Source organism: Thermobia domestica, chromosome 13 (assembly GCF_964235325.1).
Source record: "Thermobia domestica chromosome 13, izTheDome1.hap1.1, whole genome shotgun sequence".
NCBI classification, from domain to species: domain Eukaryota; kingdom Metazoa; phylum Arthropoda; class Insecta; order Zygentoma; family Lepismatidae; genus Thermobia; species Thermobia domestica.
This window is the reverse complement of record NC_137466.1, coordinates 86,508,765-86,526,677: the sequence shown is the minus strand read 5'-3', so window position 1 is coordinate 86,526,677 and position 17,913 is coordinate 86,508,765. Positions and strand designations below refer to the sequence as shown.

The 17,913-nt window shown below is 34.0% G+C and overlaps 1 protein-coding gene across 1 annotated transcript in view; it reads right to left on the bottom strand.

Moving 5' to 3' along the window:
- Positions 1-17,913, bottom strand: part of LOC145668295 (pH-sensitive chloride channel 2-like) — an 88,558-nt gene that overhangs the window by 11,678 nt on the left and 58,967 nt on the right. Inside the window, exons 3-5 of the mRNA XM_081736021.1 lie at positions 9,768-9,997; positions 7,026-7,108; positions 1,320-1,526 (exon numbers count right to left, since the gene is read on the bottom strand). Coding sequence (XP_081592147.1) covers positions 1,320-1,526; positions 7,026-7,108; positions 9,768-9,997 — 520 coding nt within the window. The remainder of the gene's footprint in view (positions 1-1,319; positions 1,527-7,025; positions 7,109-9,767; positions 9,998-17,913) is intronic.

The following is a 17,913-nucleotide window of genomic DNA, read 5'->3' as shown; positions in this document are numbered from 1 at the left end:
TATAGTCCAATGACTAGAAGAGCAATCGAAGCATAGGTGATATTTGTTTTGCTTAAAAGTAATACAGATTTGTCTGTTTCTGATCAACAGAAATAAAGAAAAAGCTTCTACAGATTTTATTTTATACTATCGCAACTTTTCAGAATTAATTTAACATATTGGTAATTATTGGTGAGTTGGCTACCAATTCTTTATCTTATTCTGTAATGTCATGACTTTGTTTCCTTGTATTGACTAACAGAACTTATAGAAGACATATTTCAAAATAAGAAAAGAACTCAACAAAGTCCAGCTGAAGACTGTTCAATATTTTGGATACATACACGACTATCCTTTTACGAGGAACATAGAGGCTTCTAATGCTTCTTCTATCAATATTAGTGGACTCCTTTAAACTTTTGTAACGTATTTTTTGAAGTGGCATCAGCTTAATGTACTAAATTTTATGTGAGGATAAAACAGGTTATATTATTGCCTCGTTAAATTCAAGTTTATGTAAGTGCACTTACAATAGAATTATCTGTTCTAAATAAATTAATTCCATTCCAGATAGATGAGAAAATTTTCTTCAACAATAATCTTTATGTAAGTACACTTACAATAGAATTATCTGTTCTAAATAAATTAATTTCCATTCCAGATAGATGAGAAAATTTTCTTCAACAATAATCTTTATGTAAGTACACTTACAATAGAATTATCTGTTCTAAATAAATTAATTTCCATTCCTGATAGATGAGAAAATTTTCTTCAACAATAATTTTGATGTAAGTGCACTTAGAATTATCTGTTCTAAATAAATTAATTTCCATTCCTGATAGATGAGAAAATTTTCTTAAACAATAATTTTGATGTAAGTGCACTTACAATAGAATTATCTGTTATAAATAGATTAATTTCCATTCCAGATAGATGAGACAATTCTCCTAGGCAATAGTCTTGATGTATCTTCGGAATTGGTATTAACATAAATTTGAATTTAATAGGGGAACAATATAATCGTGTTTTGTTTCCACATCAAATTCGGGACATTAAATCGATATCACTTCGAAAAATACGTCACAGAAATTTAAAGGATTTCACTGATCTTAATTGAGGGAACATTTGAAGACCCTTCTGCATAACGTGTATTAAGACTCTATGCTCCTTGTAAAAGGATACTCATGTATGTATAAAAAATATTGGACAGTATTCTGCTCTTTCCATGAATACAATTAGATGAGTTTTTAGTACATACATTTTGTGTGTAATATCTTAAAATATAAACATTAGCCTTCCTTTTAAGTTGAATCCATTTTTTGAAAAGAGATCGAACGTACCAAATTTTCCATAATAGCGTGCAATCGCTTTTTCTGAATCCATTATTGCACTTTCTTCTTGATCCTCCATTTCAACTGAGTAGGAAGATATGCTTGAGTTTGTCCATACTTTGATTAATCTGTATTCTGTCAGATCAAATTTTTTGTTTACGGTGACTGGTGAATCCTTTTCCCATGATAAAATCAGATCACTCGTGTTATATGTCCCTGAAAAAAGAAATATCAATAACTGACAAATAAGTGTATCATTTTACTTACTTGAAATTCTTATTCTTGAAAATATTTTTCACTTATCGGTTCTACTGTTACTGGAGCTTTGTTCACAGGGAATAAAAATAGGAGAAAAATAATAAAAAGGTCAAGGAAATAAATGCCGTGCACCATTTGACGTGTGACGGCAGCTATCGACAAGAAGTCTTTGCACTGCGCTATCCTGGTAAATTCATCCTTTTTAGTACTTGTCCTTCTACTTTTAGTCTCCGTGAACAAGGCTCCAGGGGAGAGGCTAAAGCTACGAAGAGTAAGATAGTTTCAGGAATCAGAATTTCAAATAAGTAAAACAGTACTTTAAATTCTTGAGCATGTTAGCATCTAAGTGTATTAAGGTTCATGTTAGTATAAATATTTTAAATATCAACCTTAATCGAAACCTCTTCAGTATGATTGCATAGTGTTCTATAGTGATACTCAGAGAGCTCGAAAGCTACATACTCGTCAGCAGACATGATAACTTTTGACTTTGTGAAGTATAGATATTTATTTATTTTATTATTATTTTTTTTTTATCCATTCCTTTGTACAGATTGAACTGCACCATGAAGACAATTGCCTAAGGTAAGGATACAAAATAAAGAATTCAATTGAGGAAGTAATGATCCAAACTGTTAGTTAAGAAAAATGAAAAAATAAATAAATAAATAAATAAATAAAATAATTTACATTGAGCGAGTACGATAGACCATAATATAATATAAAATAAAATAAAAATGAACTAGAATGATATAAAAATTGGTCTCCCGAATTCTATTTAATTTCTTTGGATAATCACTACTGATAAATTTGAACATTTATATATACCACCTAATATTTATTTTACGTGCCCACCAAATATTTATTTCACGTTTCAAATATTCAGATAGATTGTTATACAACGTAATACAACTTAAATATTAGGTGGGCACAATATCGCTTTACCCAAAACAAGTAACACGCTATATCTATATTTATATCTATCAATCTTACGATTATAACTTCAATCAGCTCTGGGAAAACACTCGTAAATTATTAAAATGGAGTAAACAAAATTGTATATACCCCATTTGAATCCGTTTGAAGACAGATTATTCGTAATTTGATGGCCCAAAGAGGTTAACGGCATGTTCCCACATACATTTGTGCCGACGTTGCCGAAACACAGCAAATTTCACAAGAAGATGCAGTTCTCTATATAATAAATATCACTGTTTCGTCTAAAAACTTTCTGAGACAAAAATAGAATATTGAAAATATAATACGTACGTATCACTCAATATTAATATGCTTCTATTTAGAACGGAATTTACTTGAAATAATAAGGACAAACACTTAAGATTAAATTACCATAACTCCCATGAAAAACCAGTTATTATACAAATGTTATTTTAAAGCTCTTCTCAACATTTTGTTACGTGCAATTAGATTAATAGAAGCATTTAGAATTTTACCAGGGCAGTCAATCAAAAAGTTCCCGGAACGTTGTAGTTTTGGCATTTGTGATACAAGACTCTTATACAGCACAGTTCTTAGGTTCTCTACTTATGAATTTGACATGTGTGAACAGGTTATAACAAGCAGTATACGAATAGTATAGCTGGACGGAACAGTGCAAGGTGATCAGTTGGCGCAATGTCGCAGTTCAAGCAACGCATAAACGTCAAGTTCATTTGCATATTGGGGAAATCTGCTTCGAAGACTTTGATAGCCTTAAAACAGTTTATGGGTACAGTGATAATGTTTTAAGGAAAAAAAAAAGTCTCAAAGGTACCCGTTTCGCCATTGTAGAAGATGATCTAAACCAAGGTGACGGCTGAACTTCGTAAGATACCGAAAGAGGACTTTCGTCTATGTTACCAGCAATGGAAGGACAGTGGAATAAATGTGTGTGTTCCAAAGAAGCCTACGTGGCAATAAAGAGCTCCAACAAAATTTCGGAAACTTTTTGACTGGCGTGGTATATATATCGGCCCTTTCTTTTGAAATACGCCTCGTATATATACATACAAGAAAATAAATGCCGTGCACCATTTGACGTGTGACGGCAGCTATCGACAAGATAGATTTAGATAGACATGTGTATATATGTCTATCTAACATGTACATGCATATATATATACACATGTATATATATTGTGCCTATCCTAAATATTGTCTTCTGATACTTCTGAGTATCATTGATGCCTTCATATAGAATTTACTTTTGTACTATTGATAATCCGTGTATTTATGTGCCTCCTAACGAAAGTACAAACCTTAGTAAATATCGGAAATGCATTATTTTGAAGAATACGTATATTACACTTCCAATTTAATGAAACAGAATGTTGATTGAATTCATTCTACTCTATAGAAAAAGTTTAAATTACTGGAATGTGCCTAATAGTCTACTGATTGAAAGATATACTAAATAGTAGTATACGAAGTATATATATATATATATATATATATATATATATATATATATATATATATACATGGGAAATATTTTGTGATTTAAAAGTATCTTTGATGAAGGTTGTAGCAATGTATATAATTTTACATATAATCATAGTACACAAAATGTAGCCACCATTTCTATAAATTAAATAAATTTTATCATGCAAAATTATGTAGTTAAAAATACGAAAATAATACATTTGCAAACTATATACATTTTCTAATCAGTATTTAGATTCTAAAATGTACAACTTACACGAAATTAGTACAGATTACAAAACTGCATAGCTAAAAATTACATAAATATTTCGCTTATGTATTTTAAATATTATAAACAACTGAATTATAGTTTATAATTACATAAAATGATACTTTCAAATATCTAAGATCAATATTAACAGACGAAAATCATATTCACGAAGAAATTAAATGTCGACTAAAAGCAGGGAATTTGTGATATTATTCAGTTCAAAATCTCTTGTCGCGAATTCTGTTGAGGAATTTGAAGCTTAAAATATATAAAACGATAATCATGCCTGTTGTTCTGTATGGTTGCGAAACATGGTCGCTTACTGTGAGAGAAGAACATAGTCTGAAAATATTTGAGAACAAGATCCTGAGACGATTATTCGGACTCAAGAGAAACGGGAATGGGGAATAGCGGAAACTTTATAACGACGACCTACGTAATTTATACAGTTTACCAAACATTGTTAGGGTCATCAAGTCTAGAAGGCTTAGGTGAGCAGGTCATGTAGCTAGGATGGAAGAAAGTAGAAACGCTTTCAAAGTCTTGACTGGAAGACCAATCGGAAAACGACCATTATGAAGACCTAGGCTCAGATGGAAGGACAATATTGAGATGGATCTCGCAAAGATAGGAATACAAAGTAGAAACTGAATCCAGTTGGCTAAGGATAGAAGTCAGTAGAGAGCTTTTGTGAACGCGGCATTGAACCTTCGGGTTCCATAAGTCATAGAGTTAGTTAGTTAATTAGTTAATTACATAAAGTATCAAATATACTCTACGCATTATATCCCAGTAGATAGGTAATTAATTACGTAATTTTCAAACTATAGAAACAATGCTTTTGCAATAATTATGAAGTGCATTAAAACCAAATGTTGTAAAAGAAGAGAAAATTAATGTGTGATAAATTTCTAATTATCATCGTTCTTTTCAATAACGAGTCAGCAAAGGTGAACAATTAGCCTTAACCTAGTAATTCTGATTAAACTTGACTTCCGAGGCTAGGAAATCCTAACTCAGGCTCTTCTTGGGTTTTTGCAGCTTGTTTAGACTAATGGCACATAGTAGTTTTAATGTATAGGTCATATAGCCTGTTTTTTAAATCTGTTTTTCATCGTTATGTTCTAGTATAAAATGACAGTCTAGGTGTACTTAAAACGTTTGAAATAAATAAGTTTCCATTTCAAGATAAATACGTATTTAGTTACGGAACATAGTAAGTTTAATCTTAAGTTGAATTGTATGTTTTATATTATTATTATTATTATTATTATTATTATTATTATTATTATTATTATTATTATTATTATTATTAATAATAATAATAATAATAATAATAATAATAATAATGGCTTCTAAAATATCCATGAGTGACAAGACACGGTATGTCTCTTCGTTTTACAATTATATGTAGTACTTTAAAATATGTTTAAATTATTATCCTTTCAGTTAATCTGAATTTCTATCAATGTTGTTCTACAATTTCCACATTTGGTAGAAAGTTTCATTTTACTATTATTTGTTTAAATCGTAAAATTCTAAATGCTTCTATTAATCTAATTGCACGTAACAAAATGCTGAAGAGAACTTTAAAATAACATGTGTATATTAACCGATTTTTTATGGGAGTTATTGTAATTTAATCTTAAGTGTTTGTCCTTTTTATTTCTAGTAAATTCCATTCTAAACGGAAGCATATTAGTATTGAGTGTACGTACGTATTATATTTTTAATATTCTATTTTTGTCTCAGAAAGTTTTTAGACGAAACGGTGATATTTATTACATAGAGAACTGTATCTTCTTGTGACATTCTCTGTGTTCCAGTAACGTTGGCACCAATGTATGTATAATATGGGAATGTGCCTGTAACCTCTTTGTGTCAATTTGTTACTAATAAACTGTCTTCAAATGAATTCAAGTGAAGTATGTTCAATTTTGTTCACTTTATTTTAATAAATTACGAGTGTGTGTTCCCAGAGGCGGCGGCAGTCATAATCGACTAAAATATGAAGACAACATTAAAATGAAAATTGTGTGATATATATAACAGGATATTTCAATCTGTAATATAATCTTAGAAATTGAAGAACTGAAGAAAAGATCATGCGTAATGCTGTTATTTGGGCACTCTCTCTTGAGTATACAAAATTCACTGTTTTAAAAGTACTTGCTTCACCTCGCAAGAATAAACCTTTCCATGCAAATATGGTTGTTTAATCAGTAGCAGCTATTTTATTTACAGTTCTATATATCTTGCAAAATTTACATTATCATGAGATTTTTTTTTTTTTAACATTAGGAAGATAAAGTTGTTTGTGCTTGGAGAATTGACTCTTAAATTCATCTCACAAGTCACTTTCTGTAATGTGTTTAATTCCCGAGCACAGTTTTTCAAGTAAGATATTCTTGAAGCAGTAGAGATATTTGCACGTGACTATATTTACTTTGCACACTTTAATTTGCACAGAATAAAAGTTCTTACTGATAACGATGTCATCGAAATTTTACGGCTTGCGCGTAAAAAGAAAAAAAAAAAAGTAGTTACTGAAGTATTAAGATGTGTTATACTTAGAACACAGGAAAAACATAAGGCAATAAACAGAAAAATAGGTTTTTGTTTTGGTAAGAGATAACATATAATCTCATTGAGATTGTAATTTTTTAATGTACTCTAAAATGCATGAACAATTTTGTGTGGATAAATTAATAATTTAAGTAGCTATTTTAAGTAAGAATAACATTTACATATATATACACACTTACAACTTTCTAATTCCAGAGGACAGTGTTGCTGATCAAATGGAAATTTTTGGAGATTCATACCACAGAATAACGTAACTTTCATTCTATAAAAAAAATCAAAAATAAAACTATAAGATTAAACACATAGAAGAAATATATATATGAGGCAGGCAATAAATATTAAGAAAAAGAAATATTAAAATAATTTATAATATTTCTAGTCACAAATACATGTTATATAATATCTTATAAACTAAATCTAAATGATTTCATGAAGGCATATTAGAAATTAGCAGTCACACGTACTTTGTTTAGGAAGGGATCTAGGAGGGCACAGTTAACCAATGAAGAAAGTGCAAAATTATAGGTAAACCCACTCCCTATAAAACGGAACAGTCAATAAAGAAAATGTGACAATATACACTTATTATAGCCTAGTATTTATTTGTGACAATATACACTTATTACAGCCTAGTATTTATTAATATTTCTATGTACAAGTTATGAGAAACATGTTAAAGGTATCTTACTTGTGCATAACACTAATAGTTTTATTTTCCCCTCTCCTCTGTACTTATATCAGGATAAGTTATAGGAACATACGCCAGGTTTCTCAAAAAGTGATAACGGCATCTAATTGCCAAGGATAAAATTATGTAGACAAATCTACATAATGACGCAGTCGTGTAGCGAATTCTATAGCATCGTAAAAGTGGTTAAGAATAAAAATGCCTAATCAATCTACATCGCATCCCTCATAATATAACAAAGCTGATTAATTCATAAGAAAGTATTGAATAATAAGAAGTATTTGAAAATTAACCATAGGAAGTTCTTTATTTCTACGCGGGGAATCAGTCCTGTGAGAGACTGATTTAGTACTGAAGAAAAAACAACTTTTAATTTGTATAATATATATTTTATATGTCTAGTTTTGGAGATAGTGTTGATACGTAAATAGATCTTTGTTTCACTTTATTCAAACAGGAGACCAAACTACCTGTGATATCAAGCCATAAAGTTATTTCCACTGATAATAGTATTCCATCTCCTAACCTGATGGCAAAACATCAGTGAAAGTAATTGCCATTCTTGTAGTAAGTACCTCTTGGCGCAGATAGAAGAAAATTCTCTGAAAATAACTCACGTTACTTTGAAAATAACTTCTGTTACGTGGTAGAGTGCGAAACTCTGGCGCTTTGGGTCCCTGGTTTGATGCCAGCTCTCATTACCTGCTGTATGTACAGTTTCTACGCACACTTTCAACTGTAGGATCCACACTTTTCCAATGGGCAGTCATGGATACATACGTGTTCCACAGATAAGTCTCTACATTCGGAGAATAATGTTATCTCATGTCGCCCGCTTGGTCTCGAAGCTACCAGATTAATGTAGCACACTACCAGATTACGAGATATATATTTTTTTAGGTGTATTCTTGGAACGCTGAACCCCATATCAAAAGTGATTCTTGGATCAAAAAATCACTTGTAGTATCTATTGTCAGTTTGATCTATTTTGGTCTGATCAGTACTGAAACTAGAAATGATATAGATTTCTATCACATCCGGTTTGAATAGACGCTTAATAGAGGAGATCGAATTTACTTGAGTACGACTTCCGGTTCCAATATTGATTTTCGTAGAGAGAAAAAAGTAAGATAACGGGAAATGTTTTTCTGATATGGACTCAACGTAACTAGAACATGTTCCATCTCCGACCCTACTCCTGCATCCAAATTGGAAATGATGAATGTACTAATACGTACTTCAGATTTCTATATTGAACCCCATAGATTGGGAAGTTAGCGTAGTTTTACAGTGTGAAACGAAAGATGACTTGTTTCATTGGACAGACATCCAGGTTATAGTCAAATTCCTGCTGAGTATACTGCAGCATATCACAGTAAACTGATACAATGACTTTTGCAATATGTATTCATTGAACATGCATGACAGGCTATAAGAATAGCTTGTAGACTTTATCATACCTCCAAAAGAAAGAAAAACATGGAAACAAATGAAGAAATTCAGTATCAGACAACCAATAGGAAGAAAATCTCTTCTTTCGGTCGACCGGTTTCAAACCCTTAACAATTGTAATCGGTAGAAGTATGTAGAATCACATATGGAGGCATAGAATCTTCCACATATTTGGTGTGGAATGTTTAATTCTTTGCTAATTCTGGTGGTGATTTCTGTGGACTTCGAGTGAACAAGCTCTCTGATGGGCTGCAGATGGGATGGGTTTTGCTGACAGATGCAACCTTTCCTTAAATTCACAATTGTAATTGCATTGTACATTAACAGATTGCAGTTAAAATTGTGGGCACAAAACGCTTTCTTGCCGTTAACAATTATTTCCGCTTAACTACACTGTGTAACTACATGAAGATTTACTAACTACTGAAAATTGTTTGAGTTTCTCTTTTTACTGATAGCATTCCTATGCATTTGAGTGTCATTTAATGTGGGTAAGAAGTGTCTCTAATCTGGAATATAGGCTAGTTGAGTTGAGTTGATTTTAACGTTCCCTTCAGCATCGAGGCTATATGAGACGTGGACCTACTGATTAACGTGGAATCCGAACCACATGAGCTTCCGCCGGCAATCGAACCCGGGCACGCCAAAGGCGCGTACGCTAACCGCTTAGCCACGAAGGAGCTCTGGAATATAGGCTAATTTGTTACCTAGGTATAATCCTATATGATTTAAACACCTCTATTATTGTTTAATTATGAGTGCATAGAAAAATATTTCATACCTGCTGGAGAGAAGAACTGTCCCGTCTGGCCTAACTGTTACAAGTACATCTTCTCGACTGGCTCCCATTATTCGAGAAACTCTTTCGTTTACTACATAGACATGGGGTGACCAAATACTCTCCAGAAGACGATGTTCTCCCATCACTCGTCGTACATCTGGTGCAATCGTATGATAGCTAAGTCGATCGTCTCGCCAGCGAAATCGTAGTAGGATTTGTGCTGTGAATTGCTGAAAAGAAATAATTTAAAACGATTACGATTGTCTAATGACATGTGATTATTCAAGTCTGAATCGAAGTATCTTAATAGGTAAATATTGTAGTATGTCGTGTGCACTATGCACAAGTTGATTTTGTTTTTATTGGGATTCTATTCCTTACTATGTTATATCTTTTGCGCAGATCATCATAATTTAAATAATTATAATCAGTGGCGCACGCAGAAGTTTGTCGAGGGTGCTGGTTCAAATTCCGAAGTTTATATAATTTCAGTTATTTGTATACATGGTAAATAAGTTCATTTTTGCATAGTAAATGCTCATTTTGCATAATGTGTTTCTCAAGAAAAGGTTAAAACTTCGAACACTCCGTTGTTTACACCACTAGTTATCAATTAGTTTCATTCTTATTTTGGAGGACGTGCTGGCTAAGTGGTAAAGCGCTTACATCTGGTGCGTAGGAAACCTGATTCAATTTCCTGCCAAGTTAGTTCGTGGTAGACAACATCGTGTCCGTGGACTTTCTCTCGTTTCCTCCCACCTTATCACTCCACCGATTCTTCCATCCTCATTCGCTTGCTTTAGTCATCCGTCTCTCTTAACCTAAAGAGCGTAATCATGGGACATTAAATTGAAAGATTTCGCTTCATTTTTCCCTTTCTTCTTTACTGGACGATGTTTATTTAGAAGTCTGGGAAAATATGCTGCCTTTATTACCAACGATCATTGAGAGAAACTTATATAAGCACTTTGATTTTACTTCATTTGTATGTGCTAAGGGCTACCAGACGTCCCGATTTAGCCGGGATAGCTCCGATTTACATTTGTCCCCAGAAATTGTTCGGAATTCGAAATGGTTTCCGGTTTCCTTCCAAAACATCAGTCATTCGTGCGATCCCGCTTTTGTTAATTACCGATATTCAAGTGACAGAAAGGGGGCGCGGTGGCTCAGTGGTAGAGCGTTCACCTCCGGTGCTTGGGGTCCCTGGTTCGATCCCAGTACGCGCCGCGTGGCCTTAGTGGTGGACAAGCACCGTGCCAGTGGGTTTTCTCGGGGTTCTCCCGTTTCCTCCCACTTTCTTCATTTCACTCATCTCTCATCATCACCGTCTCCTTTAGCCTAACCGGCATAATCGTGGGACGTAAAACTTAAAGATTTCATTTTTTCAAATGACAGAAATAATTTGCTCTCTTATCATACACTTCGGTGAGTGCTAAACGATTATTTAATTACTTGTGATGCTTCAGCAATGAGCAAGTGCATAACCACAATGAGTAAACTAAATTTTAGTACGCCGCTGAGACACTGAAGAGGGCTCGTCAGCTGTGCGGGCCCTCCACGTCTGATCGTTCTTACCACCCATAAACAACTGACTGCAATTCACACTTACAGCTTCCAAATCACTAGCAGCATGTCATCTGTCTGTCATTCACAGTGGCCGTTGTACTGGGACCTTTAAAATGAGATAATCATGCCCTCTACAGACACATTTTATAGTGTGGATTTCGTTCGAATGGGGCGATATATGCTTGGGATGGAATTTATCGAAAAATCTGTTTTCCTATTTTCGTAAATTTCATTTTCCTATTTTTCGTTTATTCGAAAAAGTTTCCGTTCTTCGAAAATATTTTTCGTTTTTCATTTTTCGAAAAATTCGTTTTTCGATGATTTTTCGTTTTGTGACGATTTTTTGTTTTGCAATAATTTTTCGTTTCTCGATGATTTTTCGTTTTTCGAAAAGTTTTCGGAATTGGTGGAATGATGATGTGGGAGGAAAGGGAGTACCACGAGAGAAAAAACAAGGACACGATGTTGTCTGCCACGAACTTACTTAGTCGGGGATCCCATGCACAAGAGGTAAGCGTTCTGCCACTGAGCCACTGTGCGCCCTTGGGTTTGAATTTAATGAAAGGATGCCTACTATTGACGAAATTCATTTAATCACGACCAAAATTAGTATGGTTATAAACCGCGATGTATTTAGTACGCACGTTAAATATTAGGCTATGGTGTGTGAGATTTTGGTTTCAGAGTTATTGCTCATCAAATTTGAGTTTTAACTTAGTGATATCAAGAAATTTCACTTACCCGGGATGTACTTAAACTTGAACCCATGGGGGTGATGTATATATTTCCTGAATGCTTGGGTCAAGGTAAGATCAAAACCGGTTAATGAAATTGCGGAGGTCTCATGCATTCCGCTTGAGGGCAGCATTTTACTCGTTTTTATTAAAATCTTTAAGCGTGTCTATAAAGCCCATTGCAACCCCGAAAAATCTGAAACGGTGAGAGTATGAAAACAGAAAAAAAAAAATGCCTTTCATCATTTCAAAAGTACAACGTATCAAAGCAAAATAAATTGTCCCAGGGTCCCAGACAGGGTTCAACTCAAAATTTTTAAATTTTTAAATTGCACATCGTATGGAAGTTGGTGTTAAATGAAAGAAGACAAATTTGGTCTCGACTCTCTACGATAAGCCTGTGCAAAATAGCGGTGGGTGAAAATATCAACACAATCTTCATTGCAGAGTCTGTGGCCACTCGTATGGATCTGAAACGGTGGGATAGGTGTAAAACAAAAACACGGATATGTCATTATTTCAAAAGTAAAACAAAAGTCATTATTTCAAAGTTAAAAAAAAATGTTCCAGGGTCCCTTGCAGGGTCCCAGACGGGGTCCAGCTCAAAATGTTGAAATGGGAAAGGGATTCAAGTTGAGTATTGTATGAAAGCTGATGTTAAGTGAAAGATAAAACAAGTCTCGACTCTTGATGATAAGCCTGTGCAAAATGGCGGTGGGTCAAAATGTCAACACAAGCGTCATTGAAAAGTTTATGCCCACTCCTATTAATCTGAAACGGTGAGACAGGTGTTAAAAAAATAGAAAGTTTCAACACGCATTTGATTAAACTCAAACGATTGTCATCTATGGACATGCACTGTGAACCTTATATTCGTAAAGCTTTCTTGAAACCAGCCTTTCTTGGTAGTTTGATACTGAAACAATCACGCATTTGTAGTCACGTACGAAAGATGCGCAGTTCTGACCAACATATATTTAAATGTAACGTCATCACTATGCACGTGCTTGCCAGTGAACAATAGTGACTTCAATTCCTTTCTTGAACCTTTAAAAAGTAAAAGGAGAAAAATAAGTTCCAATGAAGAAGGGACCTCTGAGAGGATGTATACCCATGACACCGTATGTATTATGAAATGTCAAAGTATTAATTGGAAAAAAGATGCATATTCTAACCCTAGTCGAAATCCTAACCCTAATAATTAGATTAGAAAGTACAATCACTATAAAATGTCTTAAAAGTGAAATCGCTTAAGAAAAATATATTTTTTAAAAATAAATAAATTCTAAAAACATACACTCTACATTGCAAGTACAATCATACATTCACAAACCTTCAGCCTTTCTTCTACTTCGTACCTCTGGCCAAGGAGGTTTTTTTAATGGTGGAGTCACTTAAGCGATAACAAGTTGACAAATTATATTTGCCATTTAACATGCTCTTTTGTATTTCTATGGTACTAAAATAGTTGCTATGAAAGACTAATACCGATTGTTTCTAAGATTAGTCTAATTTAATGATGGGACAACACATTAACAATGATATAAAATACATTGTTACTAATTGTATTTTTGGTTGTGTTACAGTTCAGAGAAAAGAGAACAATGCTTTGAGAGAATAACTGCAACAATTGTTATAGATAGAGATGGCCATATTTTTTGGAAAATACCTGTGCATTTAAAAAAAAAACATTTTTTTCTAAAAAATGAAAAAGTTTTCGAAAAGCAAAATCCGAAAATTTTGAAACTAAAATTGAAAACATTTTCCGAAAAGAAAGAAAAAAAACGGAAAATTTTTCGTAAAACCTACACACCGAATGCATTTAAGTTAAGACTTTCAAACTATACTATGCAAAGTATAGCCTATAAAGTCCTAAAGAACGACTATCTTCATTTGTTGACAGGTGTCAGAGCAGAAACGGTAAGAAATAGCGAAGAGCGAGTTTTCCAACACGAATAGGTTCACTTAATTCATTGACCTTCTATATTAATCCGGAAGTGGTAGAAAGATATCACGTCCAGTTACGTCATTGATCACCATAGAGCAAATAAACAACAATGAGCAATTTATAAGGATCGATTCAGTATACTAACGAGGAAGCCGATTCAAGTATGACACGAAATTTTGGACGTGTTTATGAGCAAACGAACTGCTTTTGTGTACAATTAAACCTATTAGAGGGAAAAACCCTAGATCTCAATCGTTCCGGAGATATAGAGTAATAAGGTGAAGGTTGGTGCTCCGATATGTTGCGAATTTTCGGCTATGTTGTGAGTGAATATGTTTGAAAATTGCATTGAAACGTTAAGAAAGATGCACCAGTATGGAATAAAAGTGGTGTTGAATTTGAGGTGAGTGGCGTAGCTTTTACCGGGGCCGGAAAAAGAAGGAGCTTAAGGAATAACAAACGTCATTGACACGAAGAACAAAATTGTATGTATTACATGCTAATATATCATGTCGTTAGTTCGTAGAAAATGTGATATGAAAATGTATTAATTACATTGCCAAAGGAACTGAGACGTTACTGTGTGAACAAAAATTGAATGTTATATTCTGTGCAAAAGTGTTATAGAGAAACGAATTAAATAATATGAGTCATAAACACATGTTGTTGCAAATGTAAGTACGGCAGTGTGTAGTTGTGTGACATATATTAAAACACAATGTATGGATCAATAAGCAAAAATAATATCTTCAACTTAAGACACGAAAACCGGTACGGCTTATATACTGTATATCATGTACAGTCCGCAGCAAAAAACCTGCAACATGCGGATGAAAGTTTATTGTAAAACGACGAAGTCTTTTGCTCCAAAATAAGTATGCAGGCGAGGACGCCGAGGTTTCTCCTGGCTTGATTCGTGCCACTTAGACGTTATGTTGATTCCCTGCGCTGTTAGCCGTAGTTTCCCAATAAACTTACATGCTCATGTTGCAGTTTTTTTTCGCGGACTGTACATTTCCGATCGGTTAATAATTGTAGAAATTATAAATGTTTGGAAAGTTCGGACGGCCACCTTTCTTTTTTTCTTGCATTTTTCATCGTATTTGACTGATTTATTTGATTCAACGTACCAAGAAACCTGAACCTAAATCCTGACACGCCTATTTCAGGCAACAATGGAACTCCGGTATTTTCGCCTTCCCAGTCCAAAACGTTCTTCCTCTAGAATTTTTTATGGACTCTTCGGTTTTGTAATCCTCATGTCTAAGGCGACGTATTACTACAGTTTCCTGGATGAAGGAATTGTTCATTTTTAAGACTCGTTTACCTGTACTAACGCTAAAAATTCAGAAATTCGCAAAATATCGGAGCACCAACCTTCCCCTTATTCTTCTATATCTCCGGAACGGTTGAGATAATGGGTTTAATTGTACACAAAAGCACTTCATTTGCTCATAAACTCGTCCCCAATTTCGTGTCACACTTGAATCGGTTTCCTCGTAAGAATAAATACTGCAGGAATCAAACCACTTCTGGGTTCAATATTCATCTCCATAGAGCAAAATTGGTAAGTGATAGTGAGAAATGATTTTTTAAATGGATTTAGAGTCTAAATGCATAAATGACATCTTCACCATCACCTTTATCCTTTCTTCAACTTCGAAGCGACATAAATCAACTACTTCAGATTCCAATGTTGATCGCCATAGAGGAAAAACGGTAATATATAGTAAGATGCAATTTACCACAACCAATTCAGTGTCCCAAGAATATATTCAATATTTACCATTATTTCTCTACTAATACGGTAAGTGGTAGAAACGTACTAGCACTTCCAGTTCCACTTGTAAATACCATATAGCATTTCCATATAGCGAGATATAATTTTTTGATATAAATTCAGCATCCCAAAAACGCCATTTCGATCTTTATCCCTCTATGTAAACCGGAAGTGGTGAGAAACTACGTATTCAGTTTCAACACTAATCGTTATAGTGAAAAAACGATAGCGAGAAGCAGTTTTTGATATGGATACTGTGTCACAACAGTAGTTTCCGTCTCTGTTTTTTTCACTCTATTGCAAATGGAAGTGGCAGAAACTTACTACCACATCCGGTTATAACATTGATTTTCATAGAACAAGAAAGTCAATATGAAGTGACAATCGTTTCTTTAATATATAAATTCATAATCCGAAGTAAAGACTTCAAGCCCTCCCTGTTGGTCAGTGGTTCTCAACCATTTTTGACTGACAACACACTTTACTGAAAATCTAGGACAACGCGACGCATTTGTTTGATATTTTTATTAGTAATAATAATAATAATATAAATTATAATAGTGTAACCCTATAAATTTTTATAATGTAATGACTGTAAGTAGTACTGAGCATTATTACTGCCGATGGAGGCGATGACTGGTTACCGTACAATCTGTCTCAAAGTTGATTTTAACTAATTATTATTAAATTCTTCATGATTTTTAAATTCTAAAATTTCGTAACACACCAATGTGTCGGTTGAGTACTGCTGGTCTAGTCACTAGCGTGTGCTCCTTTAATGCACCTGACTTTGGGTTCAATTCCCAGTGGGAAGACATTAAACGCATTAGTGCATTTGCACATGATACCGGTAATGCCGGCGATAACCTCAGTTTCAATGTAATCAAATCCTAGCTTGCACACCTACCGGCATTGCCGGAAGCGGCAATGCTGCTAGGAAGGCCCCGACAATGCCGGCGTTGCGTTGCCCCTGGCATCGGCTTTCTTACGGTAAGGCTTTTATGTCGGTGGTGTATAAAGCATTGCCAGCGTTATAAAATCATGGTTGAATTGATATCTCACCAACATATTTTTCAAATCATTCTATCGAATTAATTTCTTGAATATTCTTAGGAGAAACTGGTGAACTTAGTAGATGAATACATTTTTGAGCTAACGCCTTGTCGAGATCAGTAATACAGCATGGATTACATTTTAAGGGGCAAAGTCTGTTATTTTATTTAGGAATGAAAGTCCTTCGTATCTTTGCTTTTCTACGTTTTAATAATCGTGGAACGAATTTGTTTTAATAATCTAGAATCAATATTAACAGAGGAAAATCATATTCATGAAGAAATTAAATGTCGACTAAAAGCAGGGAATTCGTGTTACTATTCGGTTCAAAATCTCTTGTCGTCGCGAATCCTGTCAAGGAATTTGAAACTTAAAACATACAAAACGATAATCATGCCTGTTGTTCTGTATGGTTGCAAAACATGATCGCTTACTTTGAAGGAAGAACATAGACTGAAAGTATTTGAGAACAAGATCCTGAGACGAACATTCGGACCCAAGAGGAACGGGAATGGGGAATGGCGGAAACTTCATAACGAGGAACTACATAATTTATACGGTTTATCCAACATTGTTAGGGTCATCAAGTCTAGGAGGCTTAGGTGCGCGGGTCATGTAGCTAAAATGGAAGAAAGTTGAGACGCTTTCAAAGTCTTGACTGGAAGACCAATTGGAAAACGACCATTAGGAAGACCTAGGCGCAGATGGGAGGACAATATTAAGATGGATCTGGCAGAGCTTGGAATAAAAAGTAGAAACTGGATGCAGTTAGCTAAGGATAGAAGTCAGTGGAGAGCTTTTGTGAACGCAGCATTGGACCTCCGGGTTCCATAGGTCATAGAGTTAGTTAGTTAGTTAATAATTGTGGAAGTAAGTGATCAAGCACAAAAAACTACAGTATTTTCGTGAAAGATTACGGAAATCATACTTTGTTCGTTACTTGGTATAAATGTCAAATATACAACAAAAAGCTTTGCTCATCAGTTTTTATTAAGTATTCTGCCTTTCGGCAGGTCCTGGGACTAATGAGGATTTTTTTTTTCAATTTTAGATTTTGGCCTGGAA